The following is a 26,510-nucleotide window of genomic DNA, read 5'->3' as shown; positions in this document are numbered from 1 at the left end:
TCCTCTGTCGGTCACGGATTGAAAGTGAAACTTAAATCTGTCACGGGGTGTTTGGATTTATTCACGCACGTTAAAAAATATTTATTAAAAGCTTCTTTCTTTGCACATTTTTATATAGGCCTACAGCATTATCATAATAGGCTGAATATTAACGTATTTACATAAAAGCTAGTTCTATGTGAAATCAGACATTGAGCGCCCTCATATGGCCAAAGTGGCATGATCCTCGTTTCATAACACCTCTGCGAAGATTCGACCGTGAGATCGGTAGTCGAATCAGGCTCCTCCTATCGAAGCATTGAATCTTCGACTATTCGGGGTCACCCCTACAAAACACATTCTAAATATGTGCCCACAAGCCTCTTGACTAATGTATGTTGTCTTTCTAGTTCTGGCTTCAAAATGATGTGAAATTCATCCTGCCTGATCGTTCTCTTAAAACAATACATTGATTTAAACATTGTAAAACAGTTTTTTTTGTCAGAAGAGGTTTATGCGTGGGAGGGGTAATCGCTCATCAATATTAATGAGATTCAGACCAGGGGTGTGACAGACACTCCCCCAATGACTAATGGGCCATCAAGAGAGGCAGCCTGAACAAAGTAGAGGAGATTCAAAGGTTTTGTTTTTCACTGTTTTATTGTAATTCCTCTATGAGGAGGAACTAAATGTTTTAAATGTGCAGGTATCTCACAGTAAATGCTTATGCCCCGTTGATGCGGGCTCTAAGCAAAATAAAGCAAAATAATGCAAAATGAGCAAAATAAACTAAAATAAAGGCAGATAGAATATAGTTACATGTCTTTGTGCCATTCTTGAAAACAGTTCCTGTTTAACTGAAGACACAAGTGAACATTACATGCCTGGCATTTCCAAGGTGTGTCCTGCCTTTTACCAAGCTGTCCTTTGCAAAGCACACAGATCTTGCGACCAACTGTGCAAATGTTCTTTACATCTGAGCCCAGCTCAGCTCCTGGAACCGGCACATGGTCACTACTGGTTTGTTTTGGTGCTACTTTCTGTGACACACCACAGAGCTCCGCAATAAGCTGTTCCATGAACTGTTTATGGGTCATGTTACCACATAGCTCTTTGTGGATAAGGAAAGCATTGGTGGCAGCAATGTCCAAGAAGTGTAGAAAGATCTTTCTGTACCACTTCATTGTTTTGTGTTGTGCAGTGTAGTACTGTAAGAGCTGATCGGACAGGTCCACACCCCCCATGTGTTTGTTGTATGCAATCACAGGTGCAGGACATGGAAATGTCTTTGTCCTCCATGCATCTTGTGTTTTCACCCTCCTCTGTGCAGTGTCTCCTGTATAAGCAGATTGAATGGTGGAACAGACAGACACCTCTCGTGTGTCCATCCACTTCACAAATACAAGAGGACCATCCCGAATCCACCTGATGGATCCTCTGGCAGATTTTTTAGAGAGTGAATTAGTTGCATCACGTGGGCAATCCTTCCTGTTGTCCCTGTAAGTCCCACATGCACCAAACTTCATTGCAAACAGGTCTTTGAGGAGCTTTGGGCTTGTGTAGAAATTGTCCATGTACACATGGTACCCAGAGCCTAAAACTTTACAGTCCAAAAGAGATGTTACAGCATCATGTGACAGTCCATGGCCTGAAGGAAAGTTGTTCTTTCCTGTGTACACAGAAAAGTCCAAAGTGTATCCATTTGATGAGTCTGCAAGAACAAACAACTTGAAACCCCATCTGGTTGGTTTGGCTTTCATGTACTGCGTCATACCTGTGTGTGCTTTGCATGCCACCATTCTCTCATCGACAGCTAAGTTTATTTTAGGATGATAGATGGCTTTACAAACATGACGTATGGTGTCCATGAGAGGTTTGACCCTGAAAAGCCGGTCATGTTCAGGTGTGCCCCTCTTTCTGTCATTCTCTTTATCTGCATCTGGGTGACTCATGTGCACATTCCATGAAATGGTGCGGTATCTGTCCCGGGACATGATTGTGGCAGGAAAAGGCAAAGAGAAAAGACTGTCTTGCCGCCAGTAGTCGCTGATGGAGCTCATCTTCACCATGGCCATGTAAAAAAGCAGCCCAATGTATCTGTACATCTCGCTGATGCTGATAATGTTGTAGTGCCAATGTTGGGGTGCAATCGAGGAAATGACTTCTCACAGATCTCAGATGCCAGAAAGATTAGACTTTATTTCACAAGCAAAGTCTGAACGCCCTTCTGCAGAAAGACGCTCCTAAGCAATGATCAGCTCTAACGTATATACCTTCTCCTTCCTCCAAAGATGGTAATACATGATGGTAATACATTCTATAGGTATTTTGAGAAATAGTTTTGTACCATGTGACATTACTGAAATAGAATTTTCTGCTGCAGCAGCACAGCTCTCAGGCTTCCAAAGTCAATCCAAAGTAAATAATAGTGTACAATGTGTAGTTAAATCACTTATTTTCTAAACAACAAAATCTTCAACAATATCAGTCCATTTATATTTGCGGCCTTTTGCAATTGCACCAGCAGCTTGAGCATTGGTGTTGTGGCACAGAGTTGACACTGCATTCTCAGAAAAAAACATTTTGAAGAGACTCAGAGGAGTTTGTGCATCAGCTGGACTCAGCTGTGGTCCAGGTTCCCGTGCAGGCAGGAATCTCAGAGTCTGTGGAACCATATCAATGTCAGTCTCTGTTTTCCATGACAGAGTAGACTGCTTGTTGCTTGTCTGAATGTTTGTCTTGGCCCTCTTTGCAACAGGTGTCTGATGATCACCATCACCTTTATAGCTGTAAAACAAACAAACAACTGTGAGCATGTTTATTACACAAAATATAACAACTGCATTTCAATCATTATAAGTAACATTGGCCAGATGCAAAGTCATACAGACACATAATGTTTGTATGGACTATGTAAAACCAGAATATGTAAACAGAATTAGACTAATATCTGAAAGAAAGGGAATAAGTGTACTTACTTTTCAGTTGTTCTCAAAACTGAACGACACCTGTCGCGTGACCTCCCAGTGCGAGTTGCAGGTGAGGTTGAGAGTGATGCTACCACATTCCTATGAAAATAATAATATTAATATTAATAAAGGTTGAACAAAGTACTATGCCAGCACATGCATAACTGATGGACAGTCAGCATTTTGGTAAAACAACAAAAATAAGCTCTTTTATACTAACATTACCAATCACTAATTGTAATATTATGCATACATAACACCACAATTTTTGCAATTGTGTCTGGTAATTGTGTTTTGCAATTGTGTCTGGCAATCCACACAGGCAGGCACATGTACATTTGTAGCATCACTAAGTATATAAACAAAATTGGTCTAACATCTGTAAAATAGTGGGTAAATATGTACTTACTCCTTCTGATTTCTGTCTGTGTTGCTGCGTGCCCTCTTAGTGCGAGTTGCAGTGAGAGGTGAGAGTGAGCAACCTACATCATTCCTTTCAAAAAAAGTTGAAAACTATTATTATCATATATTTTAGAGTACTATTCCAGCACATGCACAACTGATGGGCATTAGCATGCTGATAAGATAACACAAAGAAAAAAATGTAACATTATCAACCAACCTCTAAAAATAAATAAATTCATACAGGCTCATATTGTAATAAGTATATAAACAAAATTGCACAAACATTGGTAAATATGTACTTACTCTTTCTGACGTTCAACTGTGTTGCTGCGCGCCCTCCGAGTTGCAGATGAAGGAGATGCAGCATTCCTGTTTTAAAAAAAGTTGAAAACTATTATAACATAAATATTTCAAAGTATATTACCATTAGTCTATATGAATAACTGATGCAAATAATTGTAGACACGTGCTGTAGGCATATATTGCGTGTAATGGGCCATTACGGAGATAGCACAACGCAAACATTAACACATTTGCAATTCATCAGCTGGGCATATTTACACATTTCAGCACATACACACATTTGCAATAGATATTTGCAAGCACTCTTCATTTAAATATAAATTACTCTGAATGGAAAGTATGGAAATGGTCCAACCAGTAAAATCTGTAGCCTACGTTTATTTAAAATAGCTTGTCAACTAATTTCTCTGTACTGTAGGCTAATTGGCCTACGTGTTGTAGCCTAGTCATTAAAATTAAATAAAACAATTTAGTTCATATTTAGGTTTAAATAAAATCATTTTTTTTTTTTTATTTCATTTATGTTGATTATATGAAAAGTGAAAAGCATGAGTAAGATCATGCGCAATCGCGAGACAAATGGAGTGGGCAGAGAAGATTTTGACCATTTCATTAAGTTTATTTTTTGTATAAAGCCTTTCTTTAAAGTGAATTTCGTTTTGTATTAATTGTATCTTAATTTTAATAGTTGTTTCATCAACCAAATGCCTGTATTTAAAACATAAGAATTAAAAATAGCAGGAACTGGAGGCCTCATAAATGAACCCAAACTCATAAGCTTTGCCTAAAATACCAGAGAAATATATAGAAAGCTCGAAATGTGTTATTTTAAACAAAACTATTAAAAACGAAAGAAAACAGACTGCATGAAGCCTCTCTCCTACTTTATAAAGCATAGCCTAGACAATTTAAATATAATTACTCTGAATGACAAGTATGGAAATGGTCCAACCAGTAAAATATGTAGCCTACGTTTATACAAAATAGCTTGTCAACTAATGCAAGTAAATTTAAAAAGACTTACTCATCCGAAATATCCACGCCTGGATCAAGTCGCTCTTCAAAATACAAACGTTCATTGTCAGAGTCCTCTTCTTCTTCTGAGGAAAAAGTGAACTCTTCATCACTATCCAGGACGAGCTGAAGGGCTTCCTCACTGGTGTATCGCGTCATCTTCCAACGGCGCAGGAAATGAAATGAATGAAACTTGCTGGTTTTAAAGCATTTCAGGGGGCTTTTTACCTTATTTTGCATAGATCACCTCAGCACATTATCTTATGAATAGCGCGCTCTGCGAGTGGGTGTGAACTCTTTTCAGGGGGCGTTTACCTTATTTTGCATATCACCTCAGCACATTATCTTATGAATAGCGCGCTCTGCGAGAGGGCGTGAACTAATTACAGATAATTAGATGAGGTGGGAGAAACTGTACTTCACTTTAGTTTCATACAGATTACATTGCAGGAGAATATTTGTTTTGAATGTGAACTGTTTTATTTAAAAGTAGAAATTTAAAGCTTTCTTTAGACGCATGTTTCATGGTTGTGTGATAAGTATTCGCTGAGTTTTCCAGACTTGTTTCAGAAAGATTTTTGCGGAGACAGAGTGAGCTGAAAGCGCACCCTGTTTATTTTATTTATTTAAAAATAAAAACAAGGTGTTTCATTCTATTCTTTATCTATAAATAGAATGGACGGTTAACGCCAATATAGTTGCGTACACTTGAGTTTATTGAACAACCATAAACGCACATGTGTGCTCACAATGTAAACAACGGAAGTTCACAGGTGTTACACTTAATACAGTCTGTACTGCAACAACAACCATCCCAACATCCTTTCTCTTTTTTTTTTTTTTTTTTTTTTTTTTTTTTACAACATTAAGGAGACTGAGAATTTGATCACTTAAGAACTTCATGAACTGTAACTCAGAAAAACATGTATATGTTCACTATACTTTGTATTAACTGAATTTGTAATGTGTCCTTAATAACACAAAGTGTTACGTGTTAAACTCATACAAAATAAAGTGTCTAGTGTCATCTTTTCTTTTTCTCTTCTTTTTCTCACTGGCGAACTGGAGGTAAGTATTACTAAGTTACTGAACATAGTCTTTAAGGTAGGACGGCCTGATCACTTTTCTTCCAGACTTTGTGATAGAAACGCCAGGAGTGTCCTTGCTTGCGTTTAAGTCTGTCCCACTGTCTCTGGGTACTTCTACAGGCTGTCTGGACTCGGATTGTTCCATTACTATGGCTTTGTCCTTCCTGAGGTGTCGGCGGTTTCTCCTCAGAATGTTTCCTGAGTCAAGCTGGACATCATAAGATCTGTAGTCCACAGGTTTCACAACAGTCGCTTTTCTCCATGTTTTGTTAGGCTCTCCTGGCTGGACATGAACTCTGTCTCCTTCGTTTAGAGGATCTAGGTCCTTCGCATGTCTGTTATAGTATACAGCCTGACGGTTTCTGTTTTCAATCTGCTCTTGTCGTGAGTGAATTACCTTTGGTTGTAGCAGGTTGTCATGCATGGGCATCAGAGTTCTAGTTCTCCTACTGAACAGCCGCTGCGCTGGACTTGCTTTGATCCATTGTGATGGTGTATTTCTCTGATCAAGCATGGCGAGGTATGGATCTTTCCCGTCAGCTTTTGCCTTTTTCAACAGCCGTTTTGCAGATTTTACAGCTGATTCTGCCATCCCATTGCTCTGTGGGTATGCAGGTGAAGATGTTTTGTGTTTGAATTCCCACTGTCTACTGAACCTTTTGAAATCTTCTGAAGTGTATTGTGGGCCGTTATCAGAGATAACGACATCCGGTATACCGTGTCTTGCGAAATGGGCTTTCAGCTTATGGATGACAGTGGTGGATTGTGTGTCAGGTAAATAGTCAAGCTCCCAGAAATTAGAGAGGTAGTCAACAGTGATTAGGTAGTTTCTGCTGTCTAAAGTGAATATATCTGTCCCCACCTTAGACCATGGGCTACTGGGTAGTTCGTGGGACTGTAGAGTCTCCTTCTGCTGTTTCACATCCATAGACCTGCAGACGTCACATTTCTCTATGAATGTCTTTATCTGTTCATTCATCCCCGGCCAATAAACACATTCTCTTGCCCTTCTTAGACATCCCTCTATGCCCAAATGCGAGGAGTGAATGCGCCGAACAATGTCACCTCTGAGTGTGTCTGGGATTGCAACTCTCTCCCCCCTGAAGACAATTCCACCCTGGGCACTCAGTTCCTCTTGAAAGGAGTGATAGTGTGCAATGTCGCTCGGTATGTCTTTCTTGTTCATTGGCCAACCTTCTTGTATTAATTTAATCAGTGACTGCAATTTCCTGTCTTTGCTTGTTTCCTCTCTGATGGCCTGGAGTCTTTGTTCCGCAATATGTATGTGCTGGACCATGTTTATGCTCTCAATCTCCATTTCTACTGAACCCTCTGATGCATGTTCAGGTAAGTATGCGCGGCTCAGCGTGTCAGCTAGCAACATGCTCTTCCCTGGAATGTACTTGACTTCAATATCATATCTCTGCAGCCTAAGTAACATTCTTTGCAGGCGTTTTGGGGTGTTCAACAGGGGTTTTCTTACTATATTTTCCAGTGGCTTATGATCGGAATGTACATTGACTTTTCGCCCGTATGTATACTGATGGAATTTTTCCATACCGAAGACAATGGCCAAACATTCCTTCTCTATTTGGGCATAACCCCTTTCTGTCTGAGTTAATGCCCGGCTTCCATAAGCAACTGGCGCCCCCTCCTGAAGTAAAGCAGCCCCTAACCCAGTCTCTGATGCGTCGCACTGAAGTGTCAGTGTTTCATCTGGGTTATAATATTTGAGAATTGGAGCTTTGGTGATGGCGTCCTTGAGCCTTGTGAATGCTTGCTCTTGCACATCTGACCATTCCCAGATACTGTCTTTATGGGTTAACTGCCTCAGTATCTCACAGCCATCTGACAGGTGATCACAGAATTTCGAGAGATAGTTTACCATGCCCAGGAACCTTTGGACACCTTTAACATCTGTTGGACGTGGCATGTCTCTAACCGCTCGTGCCTTTTCAGGGTCGACTCTGAGCCCGTCAGCGGTAAGTAAATGTCCGATGTAGGGAACCTCGCTCCTTCTCAGTTGAAACTTTTCTGCGTTCAATTTGATGTTTTTTTCTCTACATCTGTTTAGCAGTGCTCTCAGTTTGGTGTCGTGGTCCTGGTTTGCTCTTTCTAACGTCTCACCCTCTCCTGTGATGAGGATGTCATCAGCGATGACATAGATACCTAGCAATCCTTCCAGAGCTTGGCTGAGCTTCCTCTGAAACACCTCTGGTGCTGGGCTGATGCCCATTGGCATCCTCAGCCATCTGTATCTGCCATACGGTGTGGCAAATGTGGTCATGTAACTTGATTTCTCATCCAGGTTCACATGCCAAAATCCATTCCTGACATCACACACAGTGAAGACTTTTGCCCTTGACAAGTCTGGCAGTATGTCGTCTATTGTCGGCAGTGGAAAGTGACATCTTTTAAGAGCTCTGTTGAGTGGTCTTGGATCTATGCATATCCTTAGGTTTCCTGATGGCTTCTTGACAATGACAAGACTGCTAATCCACTCTGTGCTGCAGTCCACTGGCGTGATGATTCCTCTTCGTTGAAGATCACTCAGCTCTGCTTTGAGTGGTGCCATCATCGCAACAGGGACCCTTCTCTTTGGCAGTTTTACTGGAGTTACTGTAGTGTCTGCTTCTATCTTGTACACGCCCTCCAGACATCCATCTCCCTGGAACACATCAGCATAGTCTTTTTTGATATTATCCATGCTCCACATTTCATCTGTCATCTCCTCAGTGACGATGCTATCCACAGCCATGATGTTTTCATACTGGACTTTCACTAGATTCATGGCTTGTACTGCCCTGCTACCCAGTAGCGGCACTGCAGTCCCCTCATCTACAACCATGAATTCTAACCGGTACAGTTTTTTGTTTCTTGGATTCCTCAATTTAGTTATACATTTCCCCAATGGCTGCAGTGTGCTTTTATTGTACATCACCAGCACTTGCTCAGTCTTTTCAATTTGTGTGGATGGGTTCAACAGGTTGACAGGTATTATATTACAGCTGGCTCCACAATCTAACTGGAACTTCACCTGTTTATTCCCCAGTAGCATGGCAGCAAACAGTTTTGAAGGCGGCCGCTGTTTCTCCTTCGACACTGCGTTCACCGTCTCTACTGTTACACACAAGATGTCTTCATAACTTCCATCGTCTGACTCCGTAATGTTATGCACTGTCTTTCCTGTCTGTATTTTTGTTCTGCACATTGTGGCAAAATGATTATCTTTTCCACAGATTCTGCATTTTTTACCATATGCAGGACATTTTTGTTTGTTTCTTTCGTGCATTTTTCCGCAAAATTTGCAGTTTACAGTGCTCTTACTTGTTTCTCTTCGCACGGCCTGTTTTACCGCGTGCACTTCCTCTGTTACTCGTCCTTCAATCGTTCTGTTGTTTTCCCGCGACAACTCTGTTGCTCTGCAGATTTGCACACATTTTTCCAAAGTCAAATCTTGTTCCCGCAGAAGTCTCTCTCTCAAAACTGAACTGTATATGCCGCAAACAATTCTATCGCGGATTAGAGAGTCTTTGATCTGGCCGAAATTACACGTACTCGCAAGCATTCTTAAGTCCGTTACATATCTGTCAATGTTCTCATCAGAGGCCTGATTCCTGACAAAAAAACGGTACCTTTCAACTGTCTCGTTCACTTTTGGATTGCAATGATCATCCAAAGCACTTATTAAGCTGCTTACTGTCCGATCCGGAGACGATGCGGGAACCAGGGTCTCGCATAGTTCTCTTCCCGTCTCCCCAATGAGATAGCTGAACACTTTTAGCTTCACGGCTTCTCCAGCGTCCGCCAAAGTGAGATCCATATACAGCATGAACTCTTCTTTCCACATTTTCCATGATTTCGCCAGATTAGCTGAGTCCAGGCACAGGGGTGGTGGTGGTCTCAGCCCCAGGGAATTCTCCATCCTCGCTGCGCCTGAGCTCTCCGCTCTCTCGACCATATTTTTTTTTTTTTGTCTCTCGTTATTCTAAATCTCCGTGCTTTTACACTTTACAAAGCACCGCTGCCACCATGTTTCATTCTATTCTTTATCTATAAATAGAATGGACGGTTAACGCCAATATAGTTGCGTACACTTGAGTTTATTGAACAACCATAAACGCACATGTGTGCTCACAATGTAAACAACGGAAGTTCACAGGTGTTACACTTAATACAGTCTGTACTGCAACAACAACCATCCCAACACAAGGTTTTGATGTTAATGTGAGTGTACACAAAAAAAAGAAGACCCTCTATAGTTTATAATCATGTATTTATTTTATTTATATGACCATAAATGACGGATTTTTTTAAGTTTATGTTGCTGCTATGTGAAAAAAATCCAGCAAAACGCATGGGCGCGTTTCTCGACCTCAGAGGGTTAATATGTTGCTTATACAAATACATTTTATTTCAACATATTTCAGTCGATTTTTACTCAGGATAGCAAAATAGTTTGCTAAAAGCAGATCATTCATTCACACACAGAAACGCAATTCAAATTTAAACCGTCTTTTTGCGAGTTGTGGTAAACAGCGCATCTCTTTCGTTCATTCATTCACACAGAAACGCGATTTACTTGAGAATGAAAAAAAACTTACTACAGTATTCCATCCGTTGCTCCTCGAAACACCAGCACTTCTGAGGTACGTTTTCCATTAGTATTATTCCTCACAGCGCTGCGAGACAGTGTAGACAAGTACACTGATCATCTGAATAAACTTGATGTGTTTTCTCGAGCTGATATGTGGGCGTTCACAGTTTGTATGGGATCGTCTCAGTCATTTGCGTTTGAATAGCGCACGCTCTCCGTGGGCGGGGCCGATTAAAACGTAATGAGCTGAGATGAGCTCGACTGGAATCGCTCTCTTTTAATACAGATTTCACAAGATGAGAATATTTGTTTTTTTATATAAATTACTTCATTTAAAAGAAGAGAATTCAAGCTTCATGCCTGTGTGTCTGTATGCCTGTTTGACTGAGTATTCGCTGAGTTATTGTTAATTTTCGGACGCGTTTCAGAATGGACTTCACTGGCAGAGAGAAGGCAGAACTCGCTTCGTGTTTATTTTTCTTTATTTGGCAAAAAGCACAACACTTTGTTTTTATTGTGAGTATACACAAAAATAATACACATTTAACAGAATCGATTGATGTATGAAACTCCTATGGAAAATCAAAGTCAACAGAGTATTTATGAGTTTCTTTTACACTGATAAAAAAAAAGCGAGCTGGTATCGCCGGCGATACAGCCGACCTCAGGGGGTTAAATGTTTATAAAGGTATACGGCTCATAAATGTGTGACAAGTATTCGCTGAGTTTTGTTTCAGTTTATAGACGTGCTCAAGAAAAAAAAGTTCACCGCGACGGAGAGGCAGAACGCACACCCTGTTTATTTTCTTTATTTTACAAAAGCACAATGTTTTGATTTGATTGTAAGTGGACACATACAAAAGTAGAAATATCACAGATTCTTTTTTTATATTTCTTTTTTCTGTATGACCATAAATGACGGAGTAATTTAAGTTTATTGTGCTACAAAGTGAAGAAAATCCAGCAAAACGCGGGGGCGCGTTTGCCGACCTCAGAGGGTTAATGTTCCTGCACCAGCGATGTTTTTGCCCTGTCCGGGGGAACAGCCGATGCCTTTTGACATGTGGCTGCCTATTTTAAATAACTACTTACTAGTGATCTATGCGATGGGGGATGCTAGGCCAGATGTCCACAAAATAGTCACATTACTCCATTGTTTGAGAACAGAGGGACAGCAGGTATTTTACACTCTATAAGAAACCGACCAGTTATGCCTCTGCTGTCAGTGCACTAGAGAAAATGTTTACTCCAAAAGTGAATGTTGTTGAATGCTATGCATTCAGAAAGCGAGCTCGATTTCAGTTTGTAGCAACCTGTGGTTTTAACAACAAATCTGATGACAGAAGTGATCAAGTTTTCCAGTAGTTGATCACTTATCATGCAAGATTTACGGTTGTGTCCAGTGTTAGGTCTGACTTTAGTAACAGCCTTTATCGAATACTGTCAGTTACTGAAGTCAGACCTAACACTGGACACAGCCGTAAAATTTTGCAATTCTTGCATTTCCAGTACAAACTCTGCACACTAAATTGTACACAACTACAAACAAACAGCACCACCGCTCAGCTAAGCCACATGATGTGGCCACTTCTTTCTGCAGATACAGGCTCTGCAGTCTCTATACTACCACACCATGTCTATAAACAATATTTCAGCTCCACTCCCTTGTTTCCAAATTCTGCTAGATTTGGTGACCTACACACAAACACACATGCTTGATGCGTTTTTATAAGAAACATATTCATATTTATAACTTTATAATCTAGAATCACTGGCTTCCGGCCGCAAATGAGTCGAGTTCCAGCCGAAGAGTGAACTCTGACCTGCCGCATGACGTATTGACGAATGTGAAAGCGCAGAGGATAGTGCAGAACAAAACACTGGTCACGAATTATAAGTCTTAAACGACCATTTTTAAAGAGAAATGTCAGAGGAGCTTAAGTTTGTTGCCCAGCCCTATTTGAACTGTGAGAAATGTCTACTTTCACCTAAGCTTACTCTATTCTTACATCCTACATCATGCGTCCGGTCAGATTTCACTCTTCGGTCAGAACTCGACTCGTGTACGGCCGTTACCGCAAGCAAGTGATTATAGTTTATAAAGTTATAAATATTGTAAGCCCATTTATCGGTCCAGTGGGCGGTCTCCAATAATACGGGTGAAGGTTTTTGCGTGTTACTGTCTTTCCTTTTTACGCAACACAACAAGATTAAATGAAATATATTTTCTCATATGTATTACCTCGTTATTTCATCTGACTCCATAAATGAAAAAAAGGATTTAATGATATCTGAGTATCATCAAGTGACTGAATGTTTGATTATTCTTTTTAACTCTTTAATTATGTTTTACCTGCTCAGATTAGGAAATTATGTCGCTCAGAGGTCCTAGTGTCTTCCACGGATCTCACGATCATAATCTCATCAGTTTTGATCATCAAACAGAGGTAATTGCTATATTCCTGAGATCGGTCACATTCACGTTTACACAATCAAAGACACTTTGGTATAGCCCCCATGGAATTGCATACACTTGAATTTAATTTAAACGTTTACTTCAGTAGAAGTATGGCCACTATTACAGATATAAATTGACCAACATTACTTCTCTTATGAAGCTTTGGATTGGCCAAGAAACATTAAATTAAAACAGAGGTAAGACACACCCAAATTTAGATTGGTCAAGCAGCATTTGCTGTTCTAAACGGAAATTCTTGTCTTTGCAAACCAAGTACACTTGAATTGATGCCAAATATTAGTCGTCACTAATCTGACGCAGACTTGCGGGAACATACAAATCCGTTTAATCTACTTAGGAAAACAATTTTAGAGTTAGTCAGAATAAAATCAAATGTTTACAATTTATTGACCAGGTAATAGAACAATAATTCAAAATCCAATTCATATAATAAAATCATCGGTCAATCAAATATAATAACAACAATTCGGAAATCGAGGAATTAGAAATATTTACCTGGCAACGGAAAACTACACATAGTGATCGTGTGACTACACACCACTCTGTGGTCCATCTTGGATATTGCTGTTACATATGCAAGAGAGTTAAAATGTTAATTCTCAGGAGAGCCTTTTGTTTTCTCGAGGGGTAGCTCAGACTTGCTGTCACCCACCTTACAATATGAATATCTTCTTTTTTTTTAAATGCATCGCTTCACTTCAGTAGGCCTTTAATAATTAACCCTCTGGAGCCGTATGGATTACTTGTATGATGGATGGATCTGCTTTTTTGGGCTTCAAAATCTCAGTTACTATTCACTCCCATTATAAAGCTTGGAAGAGCCAGGATATTTTTGAATATAATTCCATTTTTTGGTGAACTAACCCTTTAATGCTGACACAGTTACTACCTCAGATGCAAAGCCAGCAACTCTAGTTCTGTCCACAACTACTGCTGCACCTCCCGTTACCCCTCCACCTGAGATAGGGTGTGTGAAACAATTTGTACACAAGGTCAAAATTGATCATACAGTACAAACTATGGCATTTGTCTTCGCAGTTAGGGATGCTGTCTTAGCTTAATTCGATTGTCTGTTGCAGACTGGAATTATAGAAGAAATTGATGCCTTTGCTTGGGGTTCTCCTATTGTAGTTACGAGAAAAAAGAATGGCATACAAATGTGCACCGACCTTCATGAACCAAACAAGGCTGTGGTCACTGATTGTTACCCTCTGCCACAGGTCGATGAGCTTTTCTCTTGCCTGCAAGGTGCTACACTTTTCTCTACTATCAACCTGGTCAACGCATACTGCCAGGTGTAACTCCACAAGGACAGTAGAGACATTAGAGCCTTCATTACACACAATAGCCTATTTAGATTTTGTCGGGTTCCATATGAAGAGTTCAGATGCAAAAGCCTCTAAATGCCATCTGAAATTTTCTTCTAGAATGATCATTTTTATCTAGCTCGTATATTTAAATTCAATAACTTCACTTAAAAGGCAATGAAGATTACCTATTAATTATCATTTAAGTGAAATTACTGAACTTAAATATACAAGCTTGATAAAAATGATCATTCTATAAGAAAATTTCAGATGGCATTTAGAGGCTTTTGCATCTGAACTCTTCATATGGTATGACATCAGCTACATCGGCTTTTCAAAAAGTGTCAAACATTCTGGAAGGTTTACCGGGTGTCAAAGGGCGATCTAATTGTTTACGGTTCCACTACTGATGAGCACGATAAGACTCTCCACACTGTCCCTTCTAAAACTGAAAGAGGCGGGACTGGTTCTAAACGATGAAAAGACCACACTATGCTTTCTTGGCCATGTCATTACTGCAGATGGTATGTTTCCCGACCGAGAGCAGGTTTAGGCGGTACTTCAAGCTCCCTCACATCTGACACTGCTGCCTTCAGATCCTTCTTGGGCCTTGCTTTATGGTACTCAAAAGTTTATTACAAATTTTGCAACGGTGATGGCTCCCATGCGTGAATGTGAACGCTTTACTTTGCGCACGGACCAACAGGCACTTACAACCTTTCTCACTACCAAAGGAATGAATAGGGCTGGATTGCACAATGCCCGCTGGTCGTTAGAGGTGGGGTAAAAAAATCAATTCTTAGATGCATCGCGATGTGGATGATTCTGAATCGAATCAAAAATGTCAAAAATCGATTTTCTAAATGTTAATTAATAACGGAATATTGACGGAATGCAAAAGGCGCCTGTGCAGTCTGTGGCGTGCAGCTGTGCACATAACAGGGACGCATGATGGTTGAGCAAGAAATTCGACCGGCACCCTCTGCATTAAAATCTAGCATAACTTTGACTTCTATGAAGTTGAAAGGAAAAAGGACCTAGACAAGAGCCATACTTTATGCAAGTAGGGCTCCAGACTGCGACCTTATAGGTCGCACTAGCGTAACTTTGACTTCTATGAAGTTGAAGGGAAAAAGGACCTAGACAAGAGCCACACTTTATGCAAGTAGGGCTCCAGACTGTGACCTTGCAGGTCGCACTGGCTATAAGGGCTGTTACCCAGCTCACCCAGGTGAACACTCAGTTCAGGGTCATTATATCTTCCGTGGTTCCAGATTAGTGGTGCCTGTCTCATTGCGTCATACACTGATCACCCTGGCGTATAAAAGCAACCAGGGGACTAAATAGTGTCTGTGTGATCTTTATTGGTGGCCTTGAATGGACTCTCAGGTTCAGACCTGTATACAGTCGGTAGTCAACCAAAATGCCTATTACTTCCGCTGCGAGACCGCAGCGTTAAATACAACCCAGTCACATGTGGTGGCCCAAAGGGACGGTTTGCAACATTGCTCAGTAAGGCAGTAATTGGGATGTTTTTACTTGTAAATGAATATAAAATTATGAAATAAATTACTAGAAATAATAATAGTAATAGTTAATATAGTAATATACTAATAGTAATATAGTATTATAACATTTAATCTTGGCTAATTATTTTTCATGTAAGTGCTTAATCTACCAGCTATTTGACTACTGTTACAGTGAAATATTACAGTGAGAGCAGTTGCATGAAGTGTGCTTACATTTTACTGTACAACACTGGCCAGTATTTTAGATGGTTACACTTTATTTCGATAGTCCACTTTAGACATTCAACTAACTATATGTAACTTTTCAACTACATGTCAACTAATTCTCATTAGAGTATTAGTAGGCTGTAGTAGACTGTCAGTAGACTGTTAGGTTATGATTAGGTGTTATGAGTTCGGGTTAGGAGAACAAGTTGACTTGTAGTTGCCAAGTTACTTATAGTCAGTAGACTGTGGGCCCTATCTTGCACCCAGCGCAATTGACTTTGTACACCGACGCATGTATCATTCCTATTTTGCACCCGCGCACAGCGGACTTTTCCCTCCACAGACGCACGTCGGTTAACTAAGAAATACACTTGCGCTCCCGGGGGCGGTTCAGCGCAAAGAGGAGGCGTGTTCTGGCGGAAACGTTCCCTCATGCTATTTTGCAGGTTTAGAAAACAATTCCGCCACTAACCGAAAAAAACTAGTTTAAAGTCAGTGTTGGTTGCGCATGTTATTCATATGCTATTTTAAGGGTGCATGCTTGGCCATAATCAATGTAGCGTGTGCACAACGCGCATACACTTTGATTCTCTCATCTACACAGAAGCAGCAGTTTTTGCAAATCATACATTATTACGATAGATAGATAGATAGATAGATAGATAGTTTATTATAAAAGCATACAGCTTATACATTTACCCAAATTATCATACGCCTGTTTAACCGAAGCTAATTTGGGTGTGTTTCTCCATCCCCAACGTCACTTCTCTGTGTTTTACGGCCCTGACGAGAACGTCGGTCTCCTCGGCTGTGAACCGCTACTGGCGCGTGCCTGGCAAATCCGCCGTTATAATAGGAATCCGCTTTAGAACAAGCGCGCCTGCTCTTAAAGGGAATGTGAGATGACGCTCTGATTGGTTTATTTCACGTTACGCCCAAACCACACCTATGAATAATGAAGCTACTTCAGACCAACCCATTTTAGATTTGCGTCGGGCGCAAGAGTCATTTATCCCGCCGGTATAATAGCAACAGCGCCCAAGACCCGCCCACAAAGTTACTTGCGTTTCGCGCTTGATACTTGCGTTTCAGACCGTTAAAATAGGGCCCTGTCTTTTGGGGGACCAACAAAATAAAGTGCAAATATTAAGCATACAGTCTACTAATACCCTAATGACAGTTAGTTCTCCACTATTCTCCCGGCCTGCTCAATCATGCTACCATGAGCCTCACGACAGCCTTTGGCCAGGGAGAGTGGAGACTCCATCCCCGGGCGGAACAGCTGGGCAGGGACCACTTCGGGGCTGCACAGTCACATCTGTTTGCCTCTCCGGATTTGTTCCTCTGCCAGTTGTCTTATTTCTGTCCGAGCGGACAACCCTTGGACAGACTATGGCTCTCAGCTGGCCCCGGGGCCCCGCAGAAATGCGTTCCCCAGTGAGCCTTCTAAAGAAGCGGCTATGCCATTCATTGTCGCTTGGCGCCCGCTCAAGTTCAGTGATTTTCATCACACTCAGGTGTTGAGCAGAGATGCTCCTGAAGCTCAGTAAATTTCATCACACTCAGGTGTTGAGCAGAGATGCTCCTGAAACTCAGTGTTTTTCTTCACACCTAGTGTTGAGCAGTGCTCCTGTCTTGTGCGCGCATGTCGCTTGCACGTACTGTGCTAGGCCAGGAGTGGAGCAGGTCTTGATAGTTGCCCCTTATTGGTCCAACCAGACCTAATTCCCCTCGACAGCCCTTCCTGACTTTCCCCTGAATACATTCTCAGGGACGGGGCATGATATCACCCGCGTTCAGACCCCTGGAGAGGTCCAGGCTGGTCCTAAAAGTGGATGCGGAGGTTCAGGTGGTTACCGCAGGAATATGTGGTGGTCACCATCACTTCTGTGAGAGCACCCCCTAAGAGGAAGTGCTGCTTTCGCCGAATAGAAGTGGAACCTATTCGTTGAGTGAGTCTTCTCTCTGTGAGGAGTGTAGCAACAATGACAATGACATCCGGTCAGCTGCTTTTCAAATTAGTGAATCCTGATCTTGCAAACACATCCTTTGTTGTCTGAGAAGACAAGAGGTCTGTTCACGTCCTGCACTGACGCCCCTAAGTCTGCTTGGACTGTCAAAACTGCAACTTTGTGGCTCTCTAGAGAGACATTTGAGTCACACATTGCCTTAAACAGAAGGAACCCTGTTGTTTAAAATTCCCCCTCTCTCTAAAACCCACATGCCTTTGAATCACATGACAAGCCTCTAAGACATTCCAGATATTCCACACACACGCACAAGAACACTCGTGGACTTTGAAACAGAAATTTCCACATATGATTCAATAGCAATGCTTTTGATATGTATTTTTATGTGTGTATAATTTCCATGGCAGATTGAGATGTCTATGTTCTATCATAGAAATCAATTGACACCTAAAATGCTCAGAATTCTACATTTGAAATGCATATCCGTATTCCCATATTCTGTACACACCATTTCTGGTATCATTCTAATCGTAGTGATCTCACGGAATTGCATATATGTATGAGATTACAATGAAATGTATTCTTATGGGTATTATCTTTCTGAAAGAGAAAATATGAATTCTATCTCTCACATGACATAGTCAAAGTAGGCGTTTCTTCACAAACAAAGGAACTTTTTCCCGCTTCAGATCAGAAGATACGATTGGCTGTTGTCCCAAAAAGAGGGGGGAAGCAGATTCCCTTTAAAGGTGCAGACCCTCGCACCCCCTCGCTCTCTCGCAGCTCTTCTTCTTTCTCATACCTTCTTCCTCTTCTCCAAGGAACATCTGAAAAGGCTCCGGCCTTCTCCCTCGGACAAACACATGTTCGAGTCGTAGCTGCCGTTCTTTGCAACTAAGATATATATATATTTGCCTCTTCCTTCACGGGAGATGAATCTTATTTTCCGGTAAACGTTACATTCAGTGAGCCTTTTAAGCTTCCCGCGACACCGGAAGACGCAGCACAAACAGGACACCGTCCGCGCTTCCTGCCTCTCAGCATCACCCGAACAGAGAACAAACTTGAAAGTATTGATCTCTCTAAAAGCTGATTCCAGGTGCCTCTTGAAATTAGGTTTCTGTCTGTAATAATTACCAGCTACTTCCTCTCTCTCTCCTTATTTTCTCTCTTTCATTTCATTCACTCTGATCACGTTATTTCTTATGTTCTTGTGTGTTTAAATGTTTGTTTGTTTTATTGTTTGCATTTTTACGTACGTTTATAGTTGAAGCTCATGTAATCTCTAGTTTGACATTTATTAAAACCCATTCATACTTTGACTGTCTCTGTGTTTGAAAATCCACCTTTATGAAGTCAATGAAATGCAAAAAGATCTAATTAAGCTACACGCTCGATATTATAGACTACTTTGAGTAGTTTTAATTCATAAACCCAAAAGTTTTATGTTCACGGCCAGAAGATACACTTTCTTGGAGTTTGTAAACAGGGATACCCCTTCTTAACCCTCTGGAGTCTGAGCGTTTTTTTGGGCCCTGGGGGTGTTCTGACATGCTCTGACATTTGTGCTTTTTTCAGTTGCTTATAAACATATTAATGGCAAAGGTGTAAATTCACTCTATATAGCACAAACAGGACTACAATAATATGTGAGCCACATGTATGTACATGTTTTCATTTTTGAGAGAATAATGTTTATGCATGGTTATCGAAAAAACAAAAAATTAAAGTTTTTGAAATAAGGCCACAAAACACATACTAAATATGTGGCAATAAGACTTTTGACTAATGGATGTCGTCGCCTATAGTTTTTTCTTCAAAATTATGTGAAAATAGTCTTGCTTTATCGTTCACATAAAACCATACATTGATTTAAATTGATGTAAAACAGGTTTTGCTTGGAAAGCCAATATGCGAGGGGGCGTGAACGAGGAGTGGTTTACACCTTAGAATACACCCACTCTGCATAATTAGCCATTCACTCAGGTGTGACACTGACTGAGCCACAATGCAAGGACAAAATATATATTTAGAAGAAGACTTATATAGACCATTTAAGATTTTGCTTACATCTATCTTGTAAATATGTTTTGCTATTTTATTAAAACGGTTACAATTACAACAATAATTACAATTTCAACAATATTTCAAGTGTACTCTTTCTTTGTAAAAAAAATGATTAGGCCTATAGGCCTACATTTTATCTATGTATTCATTAGTTTGAATATAACCAACATTGGCACAGCTAACATCTTAGTTGATGACTTTATTTTTGACAAAAATAGTATTTTATATATAGAAATTGCTAAACAAAAGCTTATTTGATGTGTCAGTATATTCTACAGTAAAAACTGTACCCAAATCTAGTCAACAAAATATTGTCTTTCATATTTCGTCTGACTGTAACGTTGTTTTCATGAAATATTAGGGCATATTGTTAATTTGCAGTTTAATACGTTGCTTATACAAATAGCCTACATTTTATTTCAACATTCAGTCGATGTTTACTTATCTCAATATAGCAATGCAGTTTGCTAAAACATCATCATTCATTCACACACGCGATTTAAATTTAAACTGTCTTTGCCAGCTGTGGTAAACAGCGCGCATCTCTGCCGTTTATTCATTCATAAACAGAAACCCACGTGAAGAAATTCACGTGAGAAGGAAAAAACTTACAGTATTCCTCAGCTCGCTCCTCGATATACCCGCACTTCTGAGGGACATTTTCCATTAGTATTATTCCTCACAGCGCTGCAAGACGGTGTAAACAATGATCTAAATAAACTTGTGTGTTTTCTCGAGCTGATGGGGGCGTTCACAGGATTGCCTCAGTCATTTGCGTTTGAATAGCGCGCGCTCTCCGTGGGCGTGGCCGATTATAACGTAATGAGATGAGATGAGCTCGACTGGAATCGCTCTCTTTTAATACAGATTTCACAAGATGAGAATATTAGCTTTTTATATAAATTACTTCATTTAAAAGAAGAGAATTCAAGCTTCATGCCTGTGTGCCTGTATGTCTGTTTGACTGAGTATTCGCTGAGTTATTGTTAATTTTCGGACGCGTTTCAGAATGGACTTCACTGGCAGAGAGAAGGCAGAACTCGCTTCGTGTTTATTTTTCTTTATTTGGCAAAAAGCACAACACTTTGTTTTTATTGTGAGTATACACAAAAATAATACACATTTAACAGAATCGATTGATGTATGAAACTCCTATGGAAAATCAAAGTCAACAGAGTATTTATGAGTTTCTTTTACACTAATAAAAAAAAAGCGAGCTGGTATCGCCGGCGATACCGTAGACCTCAGGGGGTTAACTGTGATAATCTTACATTTATTCGCTGGACGAATGACTGATGACTAGACCAGTTACAGAACAAGGTAATCTCGATAATTGATAAAGTAAATGTATATGTGATTTATGAATTATGACCATGAGTTATGATTATTAATATTTCCAAAATTCCCTATATCCTTGAGCTAATTCGCATTGACCCAGAGTCAGATACATCACGTTACAGGAGATCCTGAAAGCGATCATTTCAGTGCTCTCTTTCCTGCAAGATGGGTTGGAGTGAGGGCTGTGTCCTCCACCCTCAAAATGATGTTGCCTCTATTTTTCTTTGACGCACATCATGATGCAGTAGCTGGGAAACACGTCCTGATCGCCAGGTTCCTGAGGGAGTAGGTAACTAAAAGCCTTGCGCCTCTCTTTATCCTCTTGGGCCTTATCTCTGGTGCTACTGCACTGCAGAGACAGCCCCTGAGCCACTGCAGGCAGTGAGTTAAAAATTCTGTTTTTAAAGAAACAGTTCTCCTGCTCGCATGGTCTCTACTAGAGGGTAGGGACTTGCTCGCTTTCTGTCCGCGTCATTGCGGTTACACGTGCAAAGAATGCAAGCCTTAGGACCTCAGACCAGCTCTTGTCTGTTAAGGAAATCAGCAGAAAGGGAAGGCTGTTTCCAAGCGAGGTTGGCCCAGTGAATGGTGGCTCATCTTGGTGAAAAACCCAAGATGCACGTGTACACTTAGGTGGTGAGCTTCTCTGAAGCGAGTGTGTGCTCTCGTCTAGGCGTTGTCACAGAGTGCTTCGCTGACAGATATTCTAGAGTTGGGGGCTGGGCGACACCTATAGTCGAACCGCTGCTTCTTGTGGGCTCCCTTCTCATCAGAATCAGAATCAGAATCAGAATCAGAAAGAGCTTTATTGCCAAGTATGCTTGCGCATACGAGGAATTTGTCTTGGTGACAGTAGCTTCCAGTACACATACAATATAAAGTGACAAGACAAGTAACATAGGTATAAATAAAAAATAGAAAAAAATAAAAATAAAATAAAAATAAAATAAAAATAAAAAGATTATAAATTATAAATATATATAAAGTTATAAGGTGCTATAATGAAATGTCTGAGGGAAGTATTGCACATGTTTGTTCCACAGTAGGGGAACATTTAAGTGTTCATGAGGTAGATGGCCTGGGGAAAGAAACTTTTCCTGTGTCTGGTTGTTTTTGTGCTCGGTGCTCTGTAGCGTCGACCAGACGGTAACAGTTCAAACAGAAAGTGTGCTGGGTGTGACGGGTCCAGAGTGATTTTGCGAGCCCTTTTACTCACTCTGGATGAGTGCAGTACTTTGAGTGTGGGAAGGGTAGTGCCAGTGATTCGCTCAGCAGTCCGAACTATCCGCTGTAGTCTACGGAGGTCGGTTTTGGTAGCAGAGCCGAACCAGACGGTGATGGAAGTGCAGAGGATGGACTGGATGACAGCTGAGTAGAACTGTACGAGCAGCTCCTGTGGCAGGTTGAATTTCCTCAGCTGACGCAGGAAGTACAGTCTCTGTTGGGCTTTCTTCACAATAGAGTCTATGTGAGTGTCCCACTTCAGATCCTGAGAGATGGTGGTGCCCAGGAACCTGAATGACTCTACTGCAGTCACAGTGCTGTCCATGATGGTGAGTGAAGGGAGTGCAGGGGGGTTTCTCCTGAAGTCCACGATCATCTCCACTGTTTTGAGCGTGTTCAGCTCCAGGTTGTTATAACTGCACCAAAGAGCCAGCTGCTCCACCTCCTGTCTGTACGCAGACTCGTCACCGTTCCGGATGAGTCCGATAACAGTAGTGTCGTCCGCAAACTTCAGGAGCTTGACAGAGGTGTCTTTAGAGGTGCAGTCATTTGTGTACAGGGAGAAGAGCAGTGGTGAGAGAACACATCCCTGTGGAGCACCGGTGCTGATGGTGCGGCTGTCGGACGTGATTTTGCCCATTCTGACTAGCTGTTGTCTGTCTGTCAGAAAGCTGGTGATCCATTGACAGATGGAGCTAGGGACAGAGAGCTGGGTCAGTTTGGTCTGGAGCAGTGATGGGACGATGGTGTTGAAGGCAGAACTAAAGTCCACGAACAGAATCCTTGCATAGGTCCCTGGTTTGTCCAGATGTTGTAGGGTGTAATGCAGTCCCATATTGACCACATCATCCACAGACCGGTTTGCTCTGTAGGCAAACTGCAGGGGGTCCAGCAAGGGTCCAGTGATGTCCTTCAGATATGCTAACACCAGTCTTTCGAGTGACTTCATGGCCACAGATGTTAAGGCAACAGGTCTGTAGTCATTGAGTCCTGTGATCTTTGGTTTCTTCGGGATTGGGATGATGGTGGAGCGTTTAAAGCAGAAAGGGACTTTGCACTGCTCCAGTGATCTGTTGAAGATCAGTGAGAAGATAGAGGCCAGCTGGTCAGCGCAGGTTTTCAGACAGGCTGGTGAAACACCGTCTGGGCCTGGTGCTTTCCTTCTCTTCTGTTTCCTGAAGATCTGACGCACATTATCCTCACTGATCTGAAGTGCAGGGGGGGAGGGGAGGGGGATGGCTGGAGGTGTTGATGGCTGTGTAGAGAGATGGTCAGGGCGGGTATGGGGTGTCTGATCGGGGGTCTCAAATCTACAGTAAAAGACATTCAGCTCGTTCGCAAGATGCTTGTTGCTGTCGATGCTAGGGGATGGTGTCTTGTAGTTGGTAATGTCTTTCAGGCCTTTCCACACTGATGCAGGGTCGTTGGAGGAAAACTGGTTTTCCAGCTTTTTGGCATAGCTCTTCTTAGCCACTTCAATCTCCTTTGTCAATGTGTTCCTGGCCTGATTATACAAGATCCTATCCCCACTTCTGTAGGCATCTTCTTTGACCTGACGAAGCTGTCTGAGTTTTGGTGTGAACCATGGTTTATCATTGTTGAATGATAAGTAAGTCCTGGTAGGGATGCATAAATCCTCACAGAAACTGATGTATGATGTTACAGTCTCTGTGAGCTCGTCCAGATCGCTGGCAGCAGCTTCAAAAACACTCCAGTCAGTGCATTCAAAACAGGCTTGTAAGACCTGCTCTGTGTCGTTGGTCCATCTCTTTACAGTCCTTATTACTGGCTTAGCAGTTTTAAGTTTTTGCCTGTAAGTTGGTAGAAGATGAACCAGGCAGTGATCGGAAAGTCCTAGAGCTGCTCTGGCGACGGAGCGATATGCATCCTTTGTTGTGGTGTAGCAATGGTCCAAAATATTATTGTCTCTGGTGGGGCATGTAATGTGCTGTTTGAATTTAGGCAGTTCACGTGTGAGTTTTGCCTGATTAAAGTCTCCGAGAATGATAAGAACAGAGTCCGGGTGTTGTTGTTCTGTTTCTGTGATCAGATCAGCCAGCTGTTGCAGCGCCGTACTCACGTGTGCTTGCGGTGGAATGTAAACACTGATGAGAACGAGCGAGGAAAACTCCCGCGGCGAGTAGAACGGCTTACAGTTAATGAAAAGCACTTCCACATCAGGACAGCACATCTTCCTTAACACAGTTACATCAGTACACCACCTTCTGTTGATGTAAAAGCATGTCCCACCACCGCGCGTTTTCCCCGTTGACTCCATATCGCGATCCGCTCTGAACAGCTGAAAGTCCGGTAGATGTAACGCGCTGTCCGGAATGGCTTCGTTCAGCCAGGTTTCCGTGAAACACAGAGCAGCAGAGTTGGTAAAGTCCTTGTTTTTGCGTGAGAGCAGAAGTAGTTCGTCCATTTTGTTAGGGAGAGAGCGGACATTCGCCAGATGGATGCTAGGCAGCGCCGTTCTGAATCCGCGCTGCCTGAGCTTCACGAGTGTGCCGGCTCGCTTCCCACGCCTGCGCGTCTTATACTGTTTCCACAGTGCAGCGGCACAACCGACGACAATGTTCCGCAAAACGCCAGAAGAATCAAAAACTGGTTGGTGATCAGTTGGTGTGCACTGCCGAATGTTCAGCAGTTCGTCCCTGGTATAACTGATAGCGAATGACAAACATAAAACAGGACAAACTAACAAAAACAGTGTAACAACTGGAGAGCTCAACACCGAGGCAGCCATCCGCGGCGCTCATGAAGCCAGTTTCACTTGAGCCCGGTCCAAAGTGTCGGCTTGCTGCGCCATTCCCCTCCAATGGACTGGATACGTGCGCAATTCTTGCTCCAGTAGAGTTGCCTCTTAAACCGAACCCTGTTGAGTTCCTCCACACCCTCCGGCGACGGACGTGGCGGGCCAAAGCCAGGCCTACCACTCGTATGCACTGGTGGAACTTGTGCTAGGCTGGGTTCATATGTTGCGATCCCCACGGTGATCCCATATGTGTTTTCTTCCACGATACGGCGAGCCCGTGTCTTACCTTGACAGAGCTTTCTGCCGTCACTGTCCGGTGAGTAGCTCCCCCCGGTTATAGACTGAAGCCTCCCCAGTGACATTCCATATGTTGTACTGCCCGTCAATTTGCCCAGTCCATATGTGTATTCTCTACATGTATCTCCTTGTGAGCAGGAGGCTTCCGCAGCGTCCCTTCCTTCCATGTACAGGGAACGCTTTCCCAGTGGTCCTGTAGGAACAGCAGTGACTTCCCTGGCCTAAAGCCCTGTCCCTTCTCCGCCTTAATTTGCGGAGGGATCAGGAGGCTTCTGTCTATGCACTGGAAGGTGGCAGTACTAGTGGCGCTTTCAATAGATCCCCACTCAAAGGGAACGTCCTGAAGGAGGGAACGGAGGACGTAGTCCCCTCGCCACTACTGCTGGAGCACCGCTGACTCCAGGGGCCACTCGGCTCCTCAGCGAAAAAGCAACTGGTGCGTGCGTCCACGTCCGTGTTTATACCCGCGCTGCAGGGCGGAGCATGTAATCACGCACGCCAATAATAATAATAATAATAATTCGTTACATTTATATAGCGCTTTTTCTGAGACCTCAAAGCGCTTTACATAGATGGGGGAATCTCCTCAACCACCACCAATGTGCAGCATCCACTTGGATGATGCGATGGCAGCCATATTGCGCCAGAACGCCCACCACACACCAGCTTACTGGTGGAGAGGAGACAGTGATGAAGCCAATCAGTATATGAGGATGATTAGGAGGCCATGATGGACAGAGGCCAAGGGGCAAATGTTGAACTGGCTTGATTAAATAGCAGTACGAAAAAGACAGGCTCCCTAAGCGTGATCCCCATTCATTCGACGTCGACTATGTCCACCATTCCCTCCTTCAGGGAACGGTGGGTTGCATACGCAACCAGGACGTTTTCTATCTTTGATACACCAACATCCATGCACCAGACAGATATTACAGATGACCATGTATTCTTGTTTTCTATAGTTTTCTATATATGTTAA

At 42.1% G+C, this 26,510-nt stretch overlaps 1 protein-coding gene and 1 long non-coding RNA gene across 2 annotated transcripts in view; one reads left to right on the top strand and one right to left on the bottom strand.

Moving 5' to 3' along the window:
* LOC309508671 overlaps nucleotides 1–26,510 on the top strand; it is a 342,418-nt gene that overhangs the window by 124,441 nt on the left and 191,467 nt on the right. The window lies entirely within an intron of this gene.
* On the bottom strand, nucleotides 674–5,031 carry LOC309508451 (uncharacterized protein). The gene is made up of 6 exons (XM_082183091.1): nucleotides 4,681–5,031; nucleotides 3,657–3,722; nucleotides 3,358–3,441; nucleotides 2,958–3,047; nucleotides 2,587–2,766; nucleotides 674–1,005 (listed from the first exon to the last, which is right to left on the bottom strand). Exons 1-6 carry the CDS (start codon nucleotides 4,908–4,910, stop codon nucleotides 795–797), a joined length of 861 nt encoding a protein of 286 aa, XP_082039217.1. The 5' UTR covers nucleotides 4,911–5,031; the 3' UTR covers nucleotides 674–794.

The sequence above is a fragment of the Leuciscus leuciscus genome (genome assembly GCF_965113295.1).
Source record: "Leuciscus leuciscus genome assembly, chromosome: 10".
Classification (NCBI taxonomy): Eukaryota; Metazoa; Chordata; class Actinopteri; order Cypriniformes; family Leuciscidae; genus Leuciscus; species Leuciscus leuciscus.
The sequence above is the reverse complement of the archived record's forward strand: the minus strand, read 5'-3'. Positions and strand labels throughout refer to the sequence as shown.